This window comes from Thermobia domestica, chromosome 6 (assembly GCF_964235325.1).
Source record: "Thermobia domestica chromosome 6, izTheDome1.hap1.1, whole genome shotgun sequence".
Lineage (NCBI taxonomy): Eukaryota > Metazoa > Arthropoda > Insecta > Zygentoma > Lepismatidae > Thermobia > Thermobia domestica.
The window spans coordinates 41,269,550-41,292,380 of NC_137459.1; the positions used below are offsets into that span (position 1 = coordinate 41,269,550).

General features: G+C 34.7%; 1 protein-coding gene across 1 annotated transcript; it reads right to left on the bottom strand.

Annotated features, from left to right (window-relative positions):
- Positions 1 to 4,900: 4,900 nt before the first annotated feature.
- LOC145687163 (uncharacterized) lies at positions 4,901 to 20,851 on the bottom strand. Its single transcript, XM_081760625.1, has 7 exons — positions 20,787 to 20,851; positions 11,757 to 11,855; positions 11,404 to 11,559; positions 10,871 to 11,026; positions 10,337 to 10,492; positions 9,803 to 9,958; positions 4,901 to 9,247 (listed from the first exon to the last, which is right to left on the bottom strand). The coding sequence occupies exons 1-7, from the start codon at positions 20,849 to 20,851 to the stop codon at positions 4,915 to 4,917; spliced, it is 5,121 nt and encodes a 1,706-aa protein (XP_081616751.1). The 3' UTR covers positions 4,901 to 4,914.
- Positions 20,852 to 22,831: the final 1,980 nt, after the last annotated feature.

Consider the following 22,831-nt stretch of genomic DNA (forward strand, 5'->3'; position numbering starts at 1 on the left):
ATTTTTTACACTTGAAAAATATCACTGATCTTCCTCTTTTTTTTCTTGTTCGTAGTCTTTTTTTTCTTGTTCGTCGTCTTCTTGGTAAGCTTCCGCTTCTTGAACTGAGGAGGAGTTAGTGGAGGTCCGAAATTTATAGATATTTTACGCTTTCTAGTTTTCTTTTGTTGATTACGTGAACGAACTCTTTTCCCGCGCCCACTAATGAGTTGTTGAATTTTATTTTCTGCTTTAGTTTGCAAATTTCCTCCTGCTTCACGTAATCGAGAACGAAGAGATTCTTGTAAAGGTGTTTGATTTATGACATCTCCAACTACTTGCATGCCAGTTTGTAAAGCTTGTTTACCAAGAGTTTTTGCACCTTGTTTAAGTAAAGGAACGACTGAACGAAAAAGCCCACTAAAAAAGCTGCCGAGACCATGTCCGCGTTGGTAAATAGGTCCCCGAAAGTAGGGTAGTTCTCCCATACCATAAAATTGAAAACGTTGCTTTCTTGCCATTATTATTATTTTTATTATTATTATTATTATACTTTCAGGAAATGTAGTTTCACCGTCACTGTCCCGTATTGAAATGGTAATTTTTGACCTGCGTGATCCCTTAAAATGATTTCAATTGTATTAAAATTGAATTTTGCTAATTGAAGATAATGCAGCGGATTAAATGTAATAGTTTGATTTCGACCATACTGTAAATTAGTAATACCTGCAATTCGTAATAATGGAGCTTTCGTATCACCAACGATTTGATGTTCTATAATATTAGTATAAATAGAAATTTGTTGTGGGTAACCAATGTCAAGATGTGGATACTTTGTACCATATGTTTGTTTGACTGCATTTTTATTAGGTTCCAATCCTAATTGTAAACTTAAAATGGGTGAAAATTTTATTTCCTTTAATGAAGAATTATAAGTGATATGAATGGAATTTTTTGTAGCATCCAATTGAATATTAAATAAATTGGTGAGACTGTTAATTTTTTCTATTAAACTTTGTATCGTAGGATAGTAGCCCGGTGCAATTCTAATTTTCTTACTCGTAATTTTACTCTCAGGTTCTGATATTGATATTTGAATTATATTTTGTCCCTTCAGTACATTATAACACGTGTTTGGAAAATGAATTTCGGCTAAAGCAACAGCCCAGCGTTCATTCGAAACGGTCGATGTTGATAAATTAAGTTCAGTTTCTAATTTGTTTATAAAATGAGAAGGAGAATTATCTGGGAAAACATTTAAAGAAGCATTTGATGCCAATGTGACGTAAAAGCTATTATCATTTCCTTCAATAATCATTGTGATAAAAATTTTCGAAAATGAAGTGTAAGACTTGAAACTCCAAATTCAAATGGTAAAATTTTGCCCTGTTCATCCTTTAAATCTACGTGTATAGTATCAAAATACCGTTTCTCAACTTTGATATATTGTCGTGGGTAAAATATAAATGATTTCATACGGCCATATTCATAATCAACAACACTTACTTTTCTTAATAATCCACCGAATGGGGACTGGTGTTTTACAATATCTATGCATACATTAATTTCACGAGGAATATGAAAGTCTAAATTACACGGATATGGTGCTTGTAATTTAGTAATTCTGTGATGTGTCCAAGAAGACGAGTCATTATTGTCCCCCGGATTTAGTTGTATGGATGTATAACTTTCTGGAATGTCTTTAGTATAGCCAAATACAGGAGCTAAATTAGGTGCTAATGATATTTTTATATTTTGATCAGGACCGATCATTCCTTGAATGTAAAGGGAATTATTAGATCTGTTAACTTGAAATAAATTTATTAGAGATTCTATATTAGCAAGTACATGAAAAATACTAGAATAATATCCGAATGGAACCGTATATTCGCGCTTGTTGCTTTCACTTGTACGTTTATTGTAAATATTTGTTATAATCCTATTATCACCGGGAATGATGTTATAAAAGCTCCAAACAATATGTAATTCTGTTAAACATACTTCCCATGCACCTTCTAATTGAAGAGCTTCGTTTAATTTCGTTGTGTAACTGGCAACGGTATTATTCTGAAATATATTCATGCTTGAATTAGAAGGAAGTGTGATATAAAACTCTGGATGAGTATCCATACTGTAACACAGCTAAACTTATACTATGCTTTGAATTGAATATCTGATTCTTTTATCCAGGAATTAAAAGAGGAGGGATAACCTAACCATTTTACATATAACATTGAACCCTTTTTATTAAGAATTTTTTCAATGAGAAAGGTTCGATTGAGTGACGAAACTACTTTTTGAAGCTCTTCTTTATAGAAAATACCCTCGATATCTTCCCCGTTTAAATCACGAAGACGAAATGTAACAGGATTAGACGGGATTCGTTTTGTAATTACAAATATTTCATACGACCATTTAGGAAGATATCCTTTTTCAAGTTTGTGTTTATATTTACTAATACGGACCCAGTCGCCTACTTGTAAAGATGTTTTTACTTTATCTTTTTTATTTGCATTATGTTCATACAATGTCCTCCAAACTTGAAGGAGTGTGTCTTCATTTACATCTACAGGCCGTAAACGAATACTCCGGTGATACGTATGATTATATGCATGGACAATGTCTGGTAAAACGTTAATGTATTTATAAGTTTGATTCGCGGTAAAGTGTTTATAAATTTTTTCTTTCAACGTCCTCAAAAATCGTTCGCATATAGCAGCTTTCAATTCGGAATGTATACTATAGTGTTTTACCTGAAAACGTTTGAATACATCACGTACGTGAGAGTTATAAAATTCTTTTCCTTTATCAGTTTGGCAATAAACAGGTGGGTATTTGTATACAGACGATTTAAATATTTGCGTTATTGCTTTACTCACGGTATCACCTGATTTATTTTTTATGGGAATACAATGAGCATATCGACTGAAGATATCAATAGCACAAAGAATGTATCTGAAACTGTTATTAAATTTTGCCACTGCTTGCATGTCTGCAAGATCCATTTGCCAAGTTTCATTGTAAGTAGTAGCAAAGTACTGTTTTCGGGGATACGTTTTACGTGCAGGCCGATGCAAAGTATACACATCTTGACTTTGTAACCATTTCTTAACATCATACCGTGAATACTTTTTATTACTAGCTTTATAGAGCTTTTCTATGCCCGATAGTCCCGCTGGATGTTTTGGGGAATAATAAATTTCACGTAATTTCTTTTTTCCTACACGTTTTCCCATTTTGTAATAAAACTAGATATTGGTGATTTCTGTCTTTTCTGTTTCCTTGACCTTGAGTGTGGTACAAATGAATGACCAAGATATTCCTGAGGAATGTTAATTTCATGAAGAATATTCATAAACTGAGACATACCAACCGGATTGCGCTTTCTTTTACGCGGACGAACTACATCATTAATCAAGTCAACAATATTTGATTTTTCAATGGGTTTACCATCAATACTAACAATTCCGTGTTTATTCCAAGAAATTTTAGAAAATTCCAAAAGTTTTCGTAACAGAAGTTCAGCACGCTTTTGAAAAGTTTTTGGCACGGATTCGATTATTTCATCGATGCTACTATTTGCAAGTGTTCGATTTTCTTCTTCTTCTTTTTCTTTCGTTTCTTTATCATTATTGTTGGATATAATCGGAAGATAAACGGGATCGCTAGTATGAGAAATAAATTGGAGATATGCATGTAAAGCCTGTTGATACAACTTCCATTTTTCTTTATCATCTATATCGGAACGCTGAAGGATGTGTCTCATTTCTTCGTCCAGTTTTGATTGTTGTTTTTTAGATTTTTCAACTGATGCATGCATTTGAGAAGCTAATCCTTCAGGGACAAGAATCATTTTCTGCAGCTTACTCATCGTGAGAAAATAGTTCCCGCTAGACCACTAATAATCGGAGCAAGAAGTAACGGCAGTAGTCCCTTTCCTGTTTGTACCAAAAGTTTTCGTTTTCTCCGAAGTGATACGCGCTTGGCGGCTAATTTACGCAAAATACTTTTATGCCTTTTGAGTCTGGCTTTTTGTAATGGTGAAATAGGAACATTACCTCGTAATGTGTTCGCGGCACATTGTGCAATAGCTCGTATAGCGCCAAGTGGAGCAGAATTTAAAATATCTTTGCATCGTTTCCCACGTGACTTACTAAGAGCACGTAACGTTGTTACATGTTTCTTCAAGCAATTCATCTTGTGAACTAACGCAACTCGAACGATTTCATGCATTCTTTACTGGGAGCATAAACGATCATATTTTCCCCTGGAAAGATGTTTGTGCGCAGACGCAAAGCATCTGGTGTAGATTGTGTCATATCAAAAAGTAAATACGAATGAGGGTCTCTTGTTGCGTCTTCAAAAGACTTTACAACATCATTTGCACATTTGGGCATAATTTGACGAGCGAAATATTGAATTTGAAGTTTATCGCGTGGGTTTTTGAAGCAAATAATATAATGGCTATTTAATGATATATCCCTCATATATCGACCTTTATGAAAAATATTTTGTACAATGTAAATAACAGTAAGATTTTTATGATGCGAATATTTTGTAAATAAATCTACAACAACTTGTCCGTTTTCAGTCATTAAATCATCTACAATTATGAGCCCTGGTGAAGGTGGATGAAAAACTTGCATGTCTGGTAATCCTTCTATAAAATGAATAATTGATGTGTTCGATTTTAACTGTGGTAATACAGATCCATAACACCAAGTAATACTTCGAAAGTTTGTGGAAAATAAGTCATTTTTATGTTTTAAAAGTCGATCCACAAATACTGTCTTTCCAGCTCGTGTTGGTCCAGAGACCAAAATTGTTGCTGGATGAATAAATCTCAAACTCATACTAATAATTTTTAGAAATATTATTCACCTTTAAATGCTTGTGTGATACTAAAAATTTATACGCGTGATATACGTTTATGTATTAGTTGGTGAAGACATATCCGAAGGGGAGAGAATTAAATTGATTATCATCATCATCATCAATTCGTCTTCGCTTATTAAACACCAATTGATGACGTGTATCCTGAGGAGCAGACACTATCTTATAACCCCGTTTTCTCATGATTTTCCTTGGGTTGTGTAATACTCGTTTATCTATCTGCCCTAAGACCATGGTTTTAAAGTGTTCATAATTTATAATTTGTTTATTACGAAAATTCAACGTAATTCCCCTAATTTTAGCAATAACTTTAGTTTCCCCACTTGAAACATTTCTCTGTCGATAGCAATAATTCTTAGAGCCAAGACAAATAAACGAGTCGATTACCCAACCTTCAGGAATTTCATTAGTCAAGTCCCCGAGGTACGCACCTGTAGATAAACAGGGAGTTTCACCATTTTTACACACAAAATGAACACTATCTGTATCACAATAAAGTAAACGGCCTTCTCCAACTTGTTCCATGGCCTTGTACAAGTCAATTCTCGCATGTGCCGTAATGAACGCTGCCAGGACAACATTTGACGTGCGATTTGGTTTATCGTAATTTTCCAAATTACGATAAGTTATGCACATAATGTCCCCTAGAGGAAGAAGAGAATGAATTTCATACTGCGGCCCGAACATGTATTTATTATACTCTTCAACCTTTTGCACAAAGACAGTTTCTAGCATATCTGTTCTTTGAGCAAACTTGCCATACTGACTGTTAAGGAGCAGTTTACATATAAACCTTAAACCCGGATTATATTCTATCTTGCTTGCATCTAATTCAATATTTTCATGCTCCTTATAAGCAGCTCTATATCTTTCTTTATCAATGTCAGTGACACAGTCTGAGGGGTACCCGCTGCTTTCTTGTTTTATTTTTAAAAAGCTGTTCACATAGTTTTCAAATACACCATGTGACTCATTAGGCACATACTTGGCCATTTGAAAATCCCACACTTCATATATTTTTTCTATAAGATACCCCTTTTCCAACGCTAACTTAAGCTCTTCACTCACCCATGTTCCATGCAGGAGTCTTTCGTTTTTTGTGTGGGAACACTCTTCTTGACTTTGTCCCTCCATGCATGTACGACACAAACCAAACATGAGTTTTTCGTTAGCGCTGCAAGGCAAGACCGGCAGGTATAATCGACGCGGCGGCAGCACGGAACATTTGATAAGACCGTTTATTTTATCAACGGGTGGAATATCTCTTAGGTATATCTTTGGATGTCCGATAGGTAGTGGTTTGCTTTTCATCTGGTGGGGATACAATGATGTAAAATCGTAATAACGTACGTGTGTATCCTCGTTTCCATTAGTATTCACATCGTAGAATAGACGGAATCCTTCTACACGTCCACCTCGATATGCATCCCTAGGAATAAGAGGATCCACTAAACTCGAACATTCATTGCGAATGAACGCAGCCAATGACGAGTTTCTTCGTACATCATTACGAAATTCACATTCCCATTTCTCCACAACAGTATAACCTAAACTTTGTAAACGTCTTGTTACTCCTATCGTGCGCTCATATCTTTGCGCTAATGTTTCCCCTGTGTCTTTATTTAAAACTGCATTTTTTTCTTTATTAATACAACTGACGTGACCATGCCAGTAACAGCCATGAAAGGAAAACACTGTTTTTGTGGAAGGCTGAAAACCATCCACTTTAATACCAGCAATTTTTCTTTCATTTCCGTTACCAGCATGTTGTATTTGCTTTCCAGTGGTTTTTTCTAACCAAAGCAACCACTGAAGAGCAACTACACTTTGTTTATCTTGATGTCGAAAACCATAGGGTGGAATAATTCCCAACTGGTTTTCATGCAAATATTCGCTTCGAAATATTTTACTCGCTAACGATGCAAGCGTAGGACATGAGAGAAATGGCTGCACATTGCTTACGTTTTCAATTAGTTCCGAAAATTTTTCAATGGCCGAAATAAGAATTAAGACATCATTTTTACAATATTCTAAAAGTTCTTTTTGAAAATCAAAAATTACTTCATCTTGTACGCACTGTGCATGCCATTTCAACAATTCTTCCCGATCCTTCTCCATTCTACTATCAGGGTCATAGAAATGTAAAGGAGGCATTTCCCCAACGTAATTTTGATGCTCACTGGTATTCATTAAATATGGGAAATCTCCCTTCCGTAATAATTCTGTATTCAAGCCCAAAGATTTCGGCAAATCTGCCAATTTGAGGGGCATGTAATTAAACGTGTCCCTGAAAATTTTCCTACCCCCGATGTTCATTTCAATGAGCTTATTACCTTGGAGAATTACCTTTGGTGTTATCTTACATTCTATGAGAAGATGACGTAAAACGAAGAGGTTATCATATCGTGCTCCGTTATGACTTAAAAAGATCTCCTTTGCGAACGCAGGGCGCGGCTTTAGCGCATATCTCACAAACTCTGTAATAGAGGGAAAAATGTGAGTTCGAATGCCACAGGTTTTACAATGCTCCAAATCCGCATTGCCTATGCATGCATGACACCGCTGCATGGCTATACAAAGGTTTACTTCATGTTCTTTAATGTTAGGGTCGTCTGTATCTTTTAACATGGTTTCAACATCATAGGCAATGTACAGATATTTCTTTACTTTAGCTGCTTTTTCTTTTTGAATGTAGCATTGGTGATTTTCCTCTACAAACTTATTACAGAGTGTGCAAAACTTTTCGGAGCACGTGTGAACAGATTTTCGACGTCTATAGTCAATTATTTTCAAGCAATGTTTACACTGCTTAACCTGTTCACAAATGGATTTGGAGCGAGAAGAACTTTGTTTGTGTCTATCAAAACAACCTTGACCCTGAAAATGCCTGTGACATTCATTACAAAATTTAAGTGCTACATCCTCATCCTTGTCTACAAGATGTGATTTCTCACAAGAAGAACACTGGACTTTACATGTGTGATTTTTAATATAATTATATCCCATAACGCAATACCCACAAAAATAACTTTTTTGAAGAAACCCCTTGATATTACGAATCACGTCGTAGTGATGATCGTTGTAAAAGAGAAACAGTTTCTGAGGAGAATACTGATTTCCTTTATAAGCAACGTTCATCACTCCGTTCTTTTCTTCATCTTCTTCGTACACGACTATCTGATATGATGTGCCAAAATGCTCTTGAAATTTTTCAGCATCATCCAGTGTTCCTCCGTTCACTGACAAATCAACATCAGCGTCCTCACACAATTTTTCAGCTGCAGCTCGCTGATATTCTTCGTTTCGTATCATCTTTCTCTTCTCTTCACATGTACTTGCACTTACAATAGTTTGGGCCACAACTATTGCACGTGCAAGACACAGAGTATCCTTATTTCTAATCTTACAAACTAGTTTATTATTCTTACGATTAATGTCCCTTTCGTTCCCTTCTGCCAGTCGGTCAGTACGTGCGACACGTCTTCCAGTTCCCCTACGTGGACTAACTACATAAATTTTGAATGTAATGTTAGGGCCGAAAAAAAACTGCTCATTACTGTTCAACACATTTTGAATATGTTGAAAAACAACATCTGAATTAACATTTCGCTTCTGGCGAAAGGGAACGTAGATTGGGGTAGAATCAGGAAGATTGTTATAAACCATTATGCCTACCCTTGCATCAAGATCTACATTATTTAAAACATTATTCAATACATAATCTACAAGGTTTCGTACCATTCGTTCGGGGTCATCAACCTGAAATTCGGGGTTCAGTCTCAAGGTAGTGATATGCCCAGCAGTACGATATCGATGAAATCTTCTCTCCTCTTCGAATATTACTTCAAACGGATCTGCATTTCCTTGACCCTGCCCACCCTGACGATTGTGATGTCGTACGGGTTGCTCATGAAACGGAAGTGTTTCGTCAAGAAATGCAGCTAGCCTCCGTTGAAAATTTCTATCATTCCTAACTGCATCATCTTGACGAAACACTTCAGTAAACTTTTCATATGCTGCAAGTCGTGCATTGTCACTGTCGAAAAGCCCCAACTCAAAGTGCACTAAAAGATCCCCCGCTCTTGTACAGCGATCTAAGATTTGTCTCCAATGATGTTTAACTTCATTTATAAATGCACCATATGGAAGCGTTGGTCGAACTCCCCCAAGAAATAGCTTCACAAATCTCTCATAAATTGTAATGAGTAACATGGGAATGTGATAAACACCCAACATAAAACCCTGTAATATTGCATCCAATGCGTTACCTGCCTCATGTTCACGCCTTTCTTCCTCGTTTTCTGCCTGACGTCCTTGTAAGTTATCCTCCACTTCTCTCGAAAAAAATACTTCCTCATCTCCATGTAACAAATTCCTACAAGAAAATTCATTATTTAGTAATAAGATAAACAAAAACAATAAATATTATTATTAATAATAATAAAATACAAAAAGTACGTAAGAAGCAACTGTAAAACGCAAAAAATCAGACAAAGTATAAAAATGAAAATAAAAGTAACGCTAATGATAACTATTATGCTCAGCTATGGTCATCCTTCTAAGACCTATACTCATATACTTGTATACCCATCCTTCTAAGTACCTATACAGAAAAAGAGATACAATGCTTAACATGTACTAAGGAATAAACTAAAATCCTTAATACTTTTTCAAAAACTTGAGATTAATTGTTTTGTATTACTTTAAAAGTAGATGCTTTTCAATTTTTCTTAGTTATTTTTCAAAAAAAAATGATTACATTATAAGAAAAAAACGTAAAGTTTATTTCCCCTTCCTCTGCATTAAAAGTCTTAAAGAAATAATACTTTACAATTCCTATAAAAATTTTATGCTTCAATATACTCATTTTACTTTCTAACAATATAGCTTATTACCCCCCCCCCCTTCAATTTCTATGACGTTTACTTACAAGCTTTCCGCTTCCAAGAAATTTCCTCTTTCTTCATCATCATCATCAGTTTGAGTTTGTGATTCGTTCTCCTTCCCAAATGCCTGTGTTAACGAGAACTCCCACGAAGCAGACGTAGAAGCTTGTGGACCTTTCTTCAATGCTTCCTCGAAGGACCTATCAATAGATAAAAGAGATACAATGCTTAACATATAATAAGGGAAAATTTCTAGTTCTATTTCACCATAATGTGACTATACTTTCTTAAAAAAACTGAGTTTAAGTTTTATTATTACTGTTAAAAGTAAATGATTTTCAATTTTTCTTACAGTTACTTTTCAAAATAAAGTGATGACATTACAACAGAAAACGTAAATTTATCTTCACTCCCCCCCCCCTTAAGATCTTAAAGAAAAATACAAAATTCCTGTAGGATTTTTTCTTCTTCAGTGAACTCAGTTTTTACAAATATTTTAATATTTTTAGTTCCTTCTCAAAGAATATACTAATGTATTGAAAAACTAAAGTTTTACAATTTCTGTGACGTTTACTTACAAGCTTTCCGCTTCCAAGAAATTTCCTCTTTCTTCATCATCATCATCAGTTTGAGTTTGTGATTCGTTCTTCTTCCCAAATGCCTGTGTTAACGAGAACTCCCACGAAGCAGACGTAGAAGCTTGTGGACCTTTCTTCAATGCTTCCTCAAAGGACCTATCAATAGATAAAAGAGATACAATGCTTAACATATAATAAGGGAAAATTTCTAGTTCTATTTCACCATAATGTGACTATACTTTCTTAAAAAAAACTGAGTTTAAGTTTTATTATTACTGTTAAAAGTAAATGATTTTCAATTTTTCTTACAGTTACTTTTCAAAATAAAGTGATGACATTACAACAGAAAACGTAAATTTATCTTCACCCCCTCCCCTTAAGGTCTTAAAGAAAAATACAAAATTCCTGTAGGATTTTTTTCTTCTTCAATGAACTCAGTTTTTACAAATATTTTAATATTTTTAGTTCCTTCTCAAAGAATATACTAATGTATTGAAAAACTAAAGTTTTACAATTTCTGTGACGTTTACTTACAAGCTTTCTGCTTCCACGAAATTTCCTCCTTCTTCATCATCATCATCAGTTTGAGTTTGTGATTCGTTCTCCTTCCCAAATGCCTGTGTTAACGAGAACTCCCACGAAGCAGACGTAGAAGCTTGTGGACCTTTCTTCAATGCTTCCTCGAAGGACCTATCAATAGATAAAAGAGATACAATGCTTAACATATAATAAGGGAAAATTTCTAGTTCTATTTCACCATAATGTGACTATACTTTCTTAAAAAAACTGAGTTTAAGTTTTATTATTACTGTTAAAAGTAAATGATTTTCAATTTTTCTTACAGTTACTTTTCAAAATAAAGTGATGACATTACAACAGAAAACGTAAATTTATCTTCACTCCCCCCCCCTTAAGATCTTAAAGAAAAATACAAAATTCCTGTAGGATTTTTTCTTCTTCAGTGAACTCAGTTTTTACAAATATTTTAATATTTTTAGTTCCTTCTCAAAGAATATACTAATGTATTGAAAAACTAAAGTTTTACAATTTCTGTGACGTTTACTTACAAGCTTTCTGCTTCCACGAAATTTCCTCCTTCTTCATCATCATCATCAGTTTGAGTTTGTGATTCGTTCTCCTTCCCAAATGCCTGTGTTAACGAGAACTCCCACGAAGCAGACGTAGAAGCTTGTGGACCTTTCTTCAATGCTTCCTCGAAGGACCTATCAATAGACAAAAGAGAGACAATGTTTAACATGCAGTAAGGGATAAGAGTCCTTTATATACTATTAACATGAAAATCAATTTCAACCTCTTTTTTTCTTTCTTTCAAAATTAAAAATTTCCTTTCATAAATATAATTCTCAACATTTATATATATATATATATATATATATACACATTTACTTTAAACACTTACATCTGAGTTCCATTCTCTTCATAATACTCGTTTTCTCGGCGTCCTTGTTCATTCTCATCCTCCTCCTCCTGAACGTCATCTAAGAGCTGATCTAGTTCGCTGTAATGAAATAAGTTTTGTTACGAATATCTATTCTTTAAAAAAATTAAAACATAACCATAATAATAGTTAGTTCTATTTCTTAGTTAATGAGAATTGTTTTTTACATATGAAGAATTTAATAAGATTATTAAAAGAGTATTTAATTATTTTACAAACTATTTTACGTTGTATTTAAGTAAATAGGGTTCAATTATATACTTTCTTAATTCTTTTTTATGACAGTTTAATAAATTCTAGTAACTATATTAAAGCTTTCAAACTATATAAAAATATTCAAATTGGTTTACTAGTTATTATAACTTATATTCAAAAAGTAAAAGTTTACATATGGAAATTCATTATACTTACTTCAACTCATTTAATATCTTATTCCAGCCATCCATTCTACTGACGAATGCACACACAATTCTCTCTCTCTTGCTCCTCCCTTCTGGTGCTCGTGATTGCATTCAATAAAATGTAGAAAATCCTCTTCTGCCATCTTTTTATATCTACAGTAGTACTTAGCAATAAACAAATACCATATTCTGTGTTCATTCATGAGGTCAACGTACATGTTTGCCACCCCGTGATTAAGACTCACTGCAAAACACCCTACTCTGTGCTTGTTTATGAGGTCAATGTACATGTTTGCCACCCCGTGATTAAGACTCACTACAAAATACCCTATTCTGTGCTTGTTTATGTGGTCAACGTACATGTTTATCACCGCGTAATTAAGACTCACTATCGATAACACGTCATTATACAACAGTTTCAATATCAACTTATTCACCAAATTCAGACTTAAAGGATTTATTTAAACCTTTTGCCTTCTCATACAGTAGTCCATAAAATATATATATCACGTAATAAATTATAAAATTACTTTCATTAAATACGAACAATATACTCAGTTAATATGTTTAGTTCACTATCTTACTAAATAGACATTCTCACAGAAGTACCTAGTTTTTTTTTTTCAGGAAATACAACCCACATAATTATTTTAGTAATTTCTAGTTACTACATCTATTGCCATTACCATTCTTTCAAATTTCTTCATTTATTCTTTCGTCTCTTAATTCTTCATTCATTTCGCGATGTCTAACAACGCTGAAAATTTTACATAAATAATCCAGTATATATTGGTTTATTTTCATGTAAGAGAACTAAGTTTGTGTATCCTCTGCGAGTACATAATCAAATTTTTCATCTTGCGTTTTTATTACAATCACGAAGAATCAAATCCGACACCACTTATATGTACATCTACACACTTTACACACTCCAACAACATAAAAGAAAACTTAAGAGTACACACGATTTTTTTTCTTTCTTTCCTTCACCATGCGAAACACTGCTTCAAACTTAAGGCATATTCCTCCAACTCAAGATTCAAATATCTACCAAGAATTCAACGTTCAAACACATAAACATACACATAAAGTACACGAGGTAAGGGTGTTATTATGAAACCTATAATACATTTCGCAAAACCCATTATTTAACCCCCCCCCCCTTAAAAAACGGGAATCGAAGCCGAAAACACTCACACATGTTATTTTCTAATTTAACTTTTTTTAAGCACCAAGTCTTTCTGAAATCTGAATTGACAACTAAAATAAAATTCAAATTCAGTTTACATATTCCACCATTCAAAGCATACGCTAACATACGGATATACTTTTTTATACCATATTTAAAATATTCTTTCTTTTCTGTTTGCAATTATGACAGTTCCACTAGACACACGCACTTCTACAAAAAAGCACTAGAATATATCTAATATTCTACCGTAATTTACTACTTTCGTTGCGTTTTCAAGGGCACAATAATAATGTCTTTCATTTTTAATTCTATGAAAACAACAGGTAATGCCATACAAACAATTAATCTTCTTGAAGCTGGGAAAATTCATGTCTTCTAAGTCTATTACATTTCGTCCAAGTACCTTCTCTAAATATTTCGACTTTTCTTTTCCTTTCGTATACACGTTCCTACATGATTTACTGTATTCTATCAGTAAATTTTTAACTTCATAAAAACTTATGTCCCCATCATTCCAACCAATTCCATGATAATTCCCTCTTAACCAAAAAACACAACGTTGCTCTTTCTTTTTCAGTTTACTTATACAATAAGGGGATCGTATTATCCATTGCCGAATAAAATACATATTTACTCCAACAACGCAAAGTTCTTTTATAATAAATTCATTTTTATTATTTTTATATCCCTGAAATTCAATGACTGCATCCATTTTATGCTCAAATAAAAAACCAATACTTAAAAAATGTCTTATTGCAATCTCATACAAATATAGTTCAGTTTATCCACAGTAACTCGTACAATCAACTATTCAAATTTGATAATGTGTCGTCTATTAACCTGTGATTCAAATTTATTTACATGCAAACATCATAAACAGTGCAATCACTTATATTTGTTCTCTTATAGCATGAAGTCATCCCTTCAAGATCAACTCATACAAACAATTAGTCAAATTTCATAACGTGACTTGTATCATCATATGATTCAAACTTATTTATGTCCAAGTATCGAAAACAATGACACACGCGTACAATCACTAAAGTTTGCTTGTTCTCTTGTATCGTGAAGTCATCCCCTAACAAATACATTTACTCTGGTCATTCATATCAACAAAGTTACATATGATAAGACGCAGCATCCACCATGACGCATCGGCTCTCATACAAACATATCAGCAACGTCACCTCAACAATACGTAGACAATGCACTCATCCAAGAACATGATCTTTCATCACAACAACTGGCAGTGCTGCATACATGATCTAACCCATGATCTCCTATGATATTGACCTTTGACCCCAATTGCACAAAGTGCATACGTCAACTAACTAAAACCTCAGACTATACCCATGATCTGCTATCATGTTGACCTTTGACCCCCTCCCCCACAACATGACCTTTGGACTGGCACTGCTGCATACTATCTACTGATAATCATATTTATCGTGATCATAAATGCTTCATGAATTTATCCTATTGTAATCTTTCTTATTTGCTGGCACTTATATTCTCATACATTCGTTGCATTTTTGTAGTTTTTTTTTTTTAAATACTTAGTTTCAAATTAGCAAAGAAACTATAATCGATTCTATAATGCAAAACTGATTGAACAAACTTTCTAAAATAATAATATGATACTACTTAAACTACGGCCCTTGACAAAAGATAATAACACATGAAAAAAAGACAAACAGCTCGTGAGAGAATTCACACTGTTAAAAATTAGTTTCATTGCTTGAAACTAAGCGAATAAACCTTATCTAATATTAAAATTTTGAGTTCCTTCATGACTAAGCGGTTAGCGTAGTCACGTTGCGCGTAGGAGACCCGGATTTGATCCCGGAGCGAGCTCATGTGGTTCGGATTTCATGTTAATCAGTAGGTTCACGTCTTATATAGCCTCGTTGCTGAAAGGGACGTTAAACTCAAAATCCATTCCACATTAATAAAATTTTCTTCTTTCAGTTTCAAGCGAAACATTTTAATTCTTACCGGAGTGACTTCTCTCATAAGCCTCTGATATGTAATATTATATTTACTTTTGATACAGACTGTACAACTTTGTATTGTGTTGCAATTATGTTTTCCAGATTTATCTATGATGTTTGGAGAGTATTTGATGTTTCGAACCACACAAATGTCTCCCCAGAACCATTTTATTCTAATACCAGTAATATATGTTGGGTACATCAGCAATACCGAGTGATTAGAACTTCGCTTTTCTGTGTATGCCCAGACTTCTATATATTGTTCCGTTACATCAGTGGCGAATCCACGGGGGTGTGAGATGGTCTACTCTAAGCTTAGTTAACTTTCGGATAAATAGACCCACTTTTAGTGTCATACACAAGGCTCAAAATTTCTGTGCACCATTTCGCCATAGTATCTTGAAATACGAGTCCGGTGCCTACAGAATTTAAGCCTAAACATAGGGGAGACCGGAGCTGGTTGGCGAACTTTTCATTCTTTATTTTTTTATGAGTAGATGGTGCACTGTATTGCAATGTAATGGATGTGTACGGACAGACCAATGTTTCCTCTAATAAATTCAATTTTTGTTTTTGTTTTGTTGCTTACAGTTTTCAAGAAATAAAATTTTCTTTCTTTTAAAATGGAGTATGCCAACCGACCCCTACTAAGGGGCTGGTTGGCTGATATTGTGGTTCTAGTTGGCATACTTTTTAAATATAGCAACAAAAATTGGATTTATTAGAAATAAACGTTATTTTTCTAAATTCTATTATATATATTGCAATGAAGTAGGCTATTTGAAGTTTGAAATGACTTTTATTCACAACACTTAAAAGAATCAGCATTATGAAATATGAAAACTTCTTTCTTTCATTCTAGCTTGGTTGTCATGACATTGAAAGCTACAAGATTATCAAACCACATTAGTTTTAATATGATTTGGTGTAGGTTAATTCTTCATATTATTTCAAAATGTAATTAAAATAACTGAACTATCAAGAGACGTAGTTTATTTCCCGCTGTCACAAAGTAGCTAAGAGAAAGTAAGATATGTTTTAGCTGAATTATCGGGAAATGCAGTTTATTTCCTACTTTCCACAAAGAAAGAAAAAGCAATAGCTAGGCCTCTATTTCTTGTAACAAAAGAGCACATACAAAATATTCTTGATACTGAGAGTTAGGTCTATTCAGAAAATTCAGAGTTTGGCATACAGTCTTATCTCGATTTCTAAATTTTGACAGTAGTCCAATACGTACATGCTATTCTCTAACATTGATGTAAAAGATTGGTAGAACTGTAAACAACACAACAATAATCAAACAATGTAACAATAAAAGTAAAATGAAATAAAATTCCACACGGGGTTGTTTCGCGCACTTGCCAACCAACCCCAAATGCTATACGCCAACTAACCCCAAGCCCATCTTGTGCAACAAAGTTGTAATTACTCAGCAATTGTTTGGCATTTACGTTTTATTGTTTGAATATCCATAAAAACAAAGTTCAGATCTAATACTATATTACTCACCTCTGTACTCCAAGTAGTGACGATTCTGTGATGTTGTAACGGAGAACTGAAAAAAATACTTCAGACTGGTAAAAACATTCTTTATCTAATAGACGCCATAATCCGCAAGTTACAAATTCTATATGAAGGTGGCAGCTGCATCCATAGGTCGCTCTTTTATGACAGCAGCAACAGCTCATTATGTTAATTAATGAAGGAGTTATATGCAGTTCGTCAACCAACCCCTGCTGCCAACCAGCCCCGGCCTCCCCTATAGTATTAGTATCAAATTGAGTTTGTGATATTATGTTGGCTGGGTTTCGGAACTGGCGCCAAAGTCAGATTGAAATTTTTCGAGCTCCTTCGATATACACGGTGTGTCAAAATAAGTGTTACAATCCAATATCTCGCGAACTATACATCAAATAAGAAAAATGTTGAGAGTCAATGTACAAAACACAGGGACCTAAAAATGGGTCAAATACGAGGTTCCCCCGTCCTCCATTTTGCGGTAGGAGAGTGTACGTGAAATTTTCAAATGGGAACATAGGTTGATTGATACCTCGTTCGAAAGAGCTTAGAAAATTAAACATTTTTTGTAGAAAACAATTTTTGATATGGGGCAACTTTTTGAAGATGGCCCCCGAAAATTGTCCTGTATCAGATAAAATTTCCAGGACTTATTAATCAGGAAGGGCTGAGTAGGAAATGATGAAACAAAAAACAAAAAAGGAAAAAGCCATAGGCAACGTGGAACGGTGTTGTCGCAGTGTCCCCAGAGCCCGCATCATGGGGCCCCGGTACCAACTTGAAAATTTCAAATGGGAATATAGGTCGAGTGATACCTTGTTTGATAGATCGTGGAATGCCAAATAGCTTACAAGGGACATCACCCAATTGTCCTGCTCCGATTTCAATGAAATTTTTATTGCTGATAGAGGACATGTATTCGTTACTTGTGATGACAGAAATTTTTGCCATGGTGCATGTTTTCTATTTTTTAAATAATTTTTAAAGGTTGTGATGTGATTAATAGAGATTGCTGCAGAAGTCCTTTACTACCCTTTGTAAACGAAGTGTTAATGAAAGAACAACCATGTAGATACGTATAGGGCATAGGGAAAAGTCGTATGGTACGTATGACCTTAACGTCAGCCATCTTGAAATCCGCCATTTTGAATTAAGGTCAAGTTTTTTAAATGGGAATAGGATAATATGATACATAATTTCGGGCTGGAATTTAATCAGGAAGACAATGGTGCACTTAGTTTTAAGATGCGCCCGTTTGGGGAAAAGTTACAGGCATATTAATTTTGTTTATACCTACTATGTGCGTAAGCCCCTTACCTCCGATTCTAACCCGCGTATTAATGATAATAAGTGGATAAAGGTTTCGGTAATAAATATTATGGCTAGAGGGAAGTGATACGATAAGTGCATCATTGACGACAGCCATCTTGAAATCCGCCATTTTGAATTAAAGTGAAGGTTTGAAAAATGAAAACCATAGCATGTGGCACCTAATTGTAATAGTAAATTTTCCCCAAAAAACAATGGTATGCTTGTTTTTGTTCTATAGTTAACTAGTATGAATTTATGACTTTTCTAATGTACACGAAACGTCCATTATTCGATCCTTCAAATTGGCAACACTTCTAATTTTCACCGCATGTTTTAAGATTCCAACTGGCACTTTGCAATTGTTGCCATGGCTCATGTTTTCTCAATTTATTACATTTTTTTAAGAGTTGCGATTTGTCAGTTCATGAATAGTGTTGGGATAAGCATCCAGCAATCTTTCTGAATTTTGAAGACTTGCCATGTAATTATTAATTTCCTAGGCAATGTAATTATTTATTTCCTATACCTGCCCTTCGTTTACTGACATGAATCATCACACAACGAAAGAACTTCAACTTTGCATTCAGGTAATACCGAAGACGTAGCTTGTAATGAATAGTAGATGAGACGAGAAATGAAATGAAAATTCACTTCAAAAAGGAAAACGACATATGATTGTTGTGTAAATCAGTGGTCTTTTGTTTTGTTTTATATTTATTTGTTTATTGTATATTTATTTATTTTCCATGGCAATATTTTAGCTAGTCAGACAAAAAAGTCATTCGTTTTCTAGCGATTGTTGTCGATGGTTCATGTTTGTAAGATTTATAATCAGTGTTGATCGGGAACTCGATTAAGTTACACTTCTTTATAAACAATTTACCTCTTTTCATATTTTGTTCACGGTACAAACAGTGTGTTGGGAACAGTCATATTATGTCTCTCTGTTATTTTCTATCATTGCTGCTGTTCCTTTAAAGTTGTAAAGTTGTATTTATTTAAAAAATACTGTTTATCGTTTGTGCAACATGTAGGCTACATTTCAAGATAATTTTGAGTTCGTGTAACACCAATTTGTTATAATTTTATTTGTATATCTTTACGTAACATAGGTCCATAGGTTCCTCATGTATTCTGGCTTAAAATAAATGCTTACACTGCCTAGGAAATTAATAATTACATGGCAAGTCTTCAAAATTCAGAAAGATCGCTGGATGCTTATCCCAACACTATTCATGAACTGACAAATCACAACTCTTAAAAAAATGTAATAAATTGAGAAAACATGAGCCATGGCAACAATTACAAAGTGCCAGTTGGAATCTTAAAACATGCGGTGAAAATTAGAAGTGTTGCCAATTTGAAGGATCGAATAATGGACGTTTCGTGTACATTAGAAGAGTCATAAATTCATACTAGTTAACTATAGAACAAAAACAAGCATACCATTGGCTTTTGGGGAAACTTTACTATTAAAATTAGGTGCCACATGCTATGGTCTTCATTTTTCAAAACTTCACTTTAATTCAAAATGGCGGATTTCAAGATGGCTGCCGTCAATGATGCACTTATCGTATCACTTCCCTCTAGCCATAATATTTATTACCGAAACCTTTATCCACTTATTATCATTAATACGCGGGTTAGAATCGGAGGTAAGGGGCTTACGCAAATAGTAAGTATAAACAATTAATATGCCTGTAACTTTTCCCCAAATGGGCGCATCTTAAAACTAAGTGCACCATTGTCTTTCTGATTAAATTCTAGCCCGGAATTATGTATCATATTGCTTTTTTCCCATTTAAAAAACTTGACCTTAACTCAAAATGGCGGATTTCAAGATGGCTGCCGTCAAGGTCATACATATCATATGACTTCCCCGTATGCCCTATACGGATCTACATGGTTGTTCTTTCATTAACACTCCGTTTACAAAGGGTAGTAAGGGACTTCTGCAGTAATCTCTATTAACCACATCACAACCTTTAAAAATTATTAAAAACTAGAAAACATGCACCATGGCAAAAATTTCTGTCATCACGAGTAATGAACACATGTCCTCTATCAGCAATAAAAATTTCATTGAAATCGGAGCCGGACAATTGGGTGATGTCCCTTGTTAGTACAAAATTTGTTTTGATTTCGGGCAAGCCTGTTTCAAAATAGCAGCCAAAAATGGTTCCACTTTCAGATACAAAGCGTAGTGTTCAAATTGAGTGTTACAAGCCAATATCCCGCTAATTATGCATCAAATAAGAAAAATGTTAAGAGTCAATGTACAATACAGACGGCATAAAATATGAGTGATACACGAGGCTCCCCCATTTTGGAGGGAAGGGTGTGCGTGGAATTTTTAAATGGCTACATAGGGCGAGTGATACCTTCTTTGATAGGTCGTGAAATACCAAACAGCTTAGTACATTTTTTTACTTCAGGCAAGCCTATCTCAACAGCATTATCACAAGCTAATATCCTGTGAAGTTGTAGAATAACGTTGAGTAATTCTACGGGGTATTTGCGATGTTAAAAATTGTAATTTGAATCACTGTAAAGAAAACAATATTTCAACACTTACCATGCCACAAATGATGCTCGATATGCCCTCCATCCTGCTCCAGACATCTTCGTAAGCGGCGACATAGTGATATTCGTATAGTATGTAGCATCTCTGGAATGATGGATGCACATACACGTTGAATAATACGCGCCTTCATATCATCAGTAGTTGTCAGTACGTTGGATATTACCCGATCCTTAACACAACCTCAAAGGAAAAAAATAAAGTGGGGTTAGGTCAGGAGATCGTGGAGGCCAGGGTTGCCCGAAATCAAAACAAATTTTGTACTAAGCTGCTTGGTTCTCCACGATCTATCAAACAAAATATCACAACCTATATTCTCATTTGAAATTTTCAAGTTGGTGTTGGGGCCCCATGCCCTGGGGACACCGCGACAACACCATTCCACGTTGCCTATGGCTTTTTCCTTTTTTGTTTCATTCTTTTCTACTCAGCCGTATCTGATTTATACGTATTGGAAATTTTATCTGATACAGGACCATTTTTGGAGGCCATCTTGAAAACGATGCCCCATATCAAAAATGGTTTCCTACAAAAATTGTTCCAATTTTTAAGCCCTTTCTAACGAGATATCACTCGACCTATGTTCCTATTTGAAAAATTTTCATGTACACCCTTTCCCCCAAAATGGGGGACGGGAATAACCTCGTATTTAAACCATTTTTAGGCCTCTCTGTATTGTACATTGACTCAACATTTTTCTTATCTGATGTATAGTTCGCGAGATATTGGCTTGTAATACTTATTTTGACTCACCCTCTATAAGAAGTCTTTCTACTCAATTAAATGTTTTATTTATCTCCACGATATTGTTCTTAAGTTTTTCCTTCATAAGACATCCAACAATGCCAGTCTTGCCTCATTCTCATTCTATGCAATAGGATAGATAAACGTACTTCACCTCCATTAATTAATCTTATTTCCTTCTCAATATGCTCATTCCGGTGGTGTCCCAGTTGATCTTCCGTAGCCGTGTTGCTTCTGATGACAGAAGCTTCGCAATATACATAGCAATGGGCAGTTATAAATAGTAACGAAGTCAGTAATTCTAAGTATTATTAGCACCCTTTTCCTGTATGTGTACCTGAACATTGCCTTGTCCAGTTATAATTCAATTTCTGGAGAATGAGGACTTTGGCTTAACCTGTCACAGTAGTAGGAACCAACGAATATCTCGCCGAGTCAGCAAAATTTTTTGTGACGTCATAGGTCAAAGGTCAATGCCCTTGGCCCGGGGCCAATGAACTAGGAGTACATAGGACCACCCCCTCTAAATTTTGGCAGGGGTACCTTGGCCCACCCATTAAATTTTGGCAGGGGTACATAGGACCACCCCTCTTAAAGTTTGGAAATCGCCAAATCTAAAAATTGAATGTGGTAGCCTAGGACCAGGGTATGTACCTCTATCACTATTGGAGGTCTATGTCGTTCCCTTTCATGGGTAAAAAATTGCCAAAAATTAAATTTCGGTTTTTTTTTTACCTAATTTATCCCCTTTGATGAGGTCTTATTACCCTATATACAGTATTTACATGAGCGTATACAGGAGTTCATTAGCTTTCATAAGACATGGGCACATTAATTCACCCCTTTAAAATTTTGGGAGGGGTTCCTTGGCCCACCCCTTAAATTTTGAAAATTGTCAAAATTAAACATTTGGTATCATAGTACTGGACCCTAATATGTATCATGATAAATTTGGGTGGTTCACCTCGTTCCCTTTTAGGGGTACAAAATTGTCAAAATATAAACGTAAGCAATACGTTGTACCACGTGTTTGCTTTTTGACCTAATTTATCCCCTTGGATGAGGTTCTATTACCTTATTTGGTTATATGGTCGTGTATAGGGGTCCATTCCCTTTCATAAGACATGGGTATATTGATGCACCCCTTTAAATTTTTGGGAGGGGTACATTGGCCTACCCCTTCAATTTTGGAAATTGCCCAATTTAAACATTTGGTATCATAGTATAGGACTCTATATGTATCATGATAAATTTGGGTGGTCCACCTCGTTCCCTTTAAGGGGTATAAAATTACC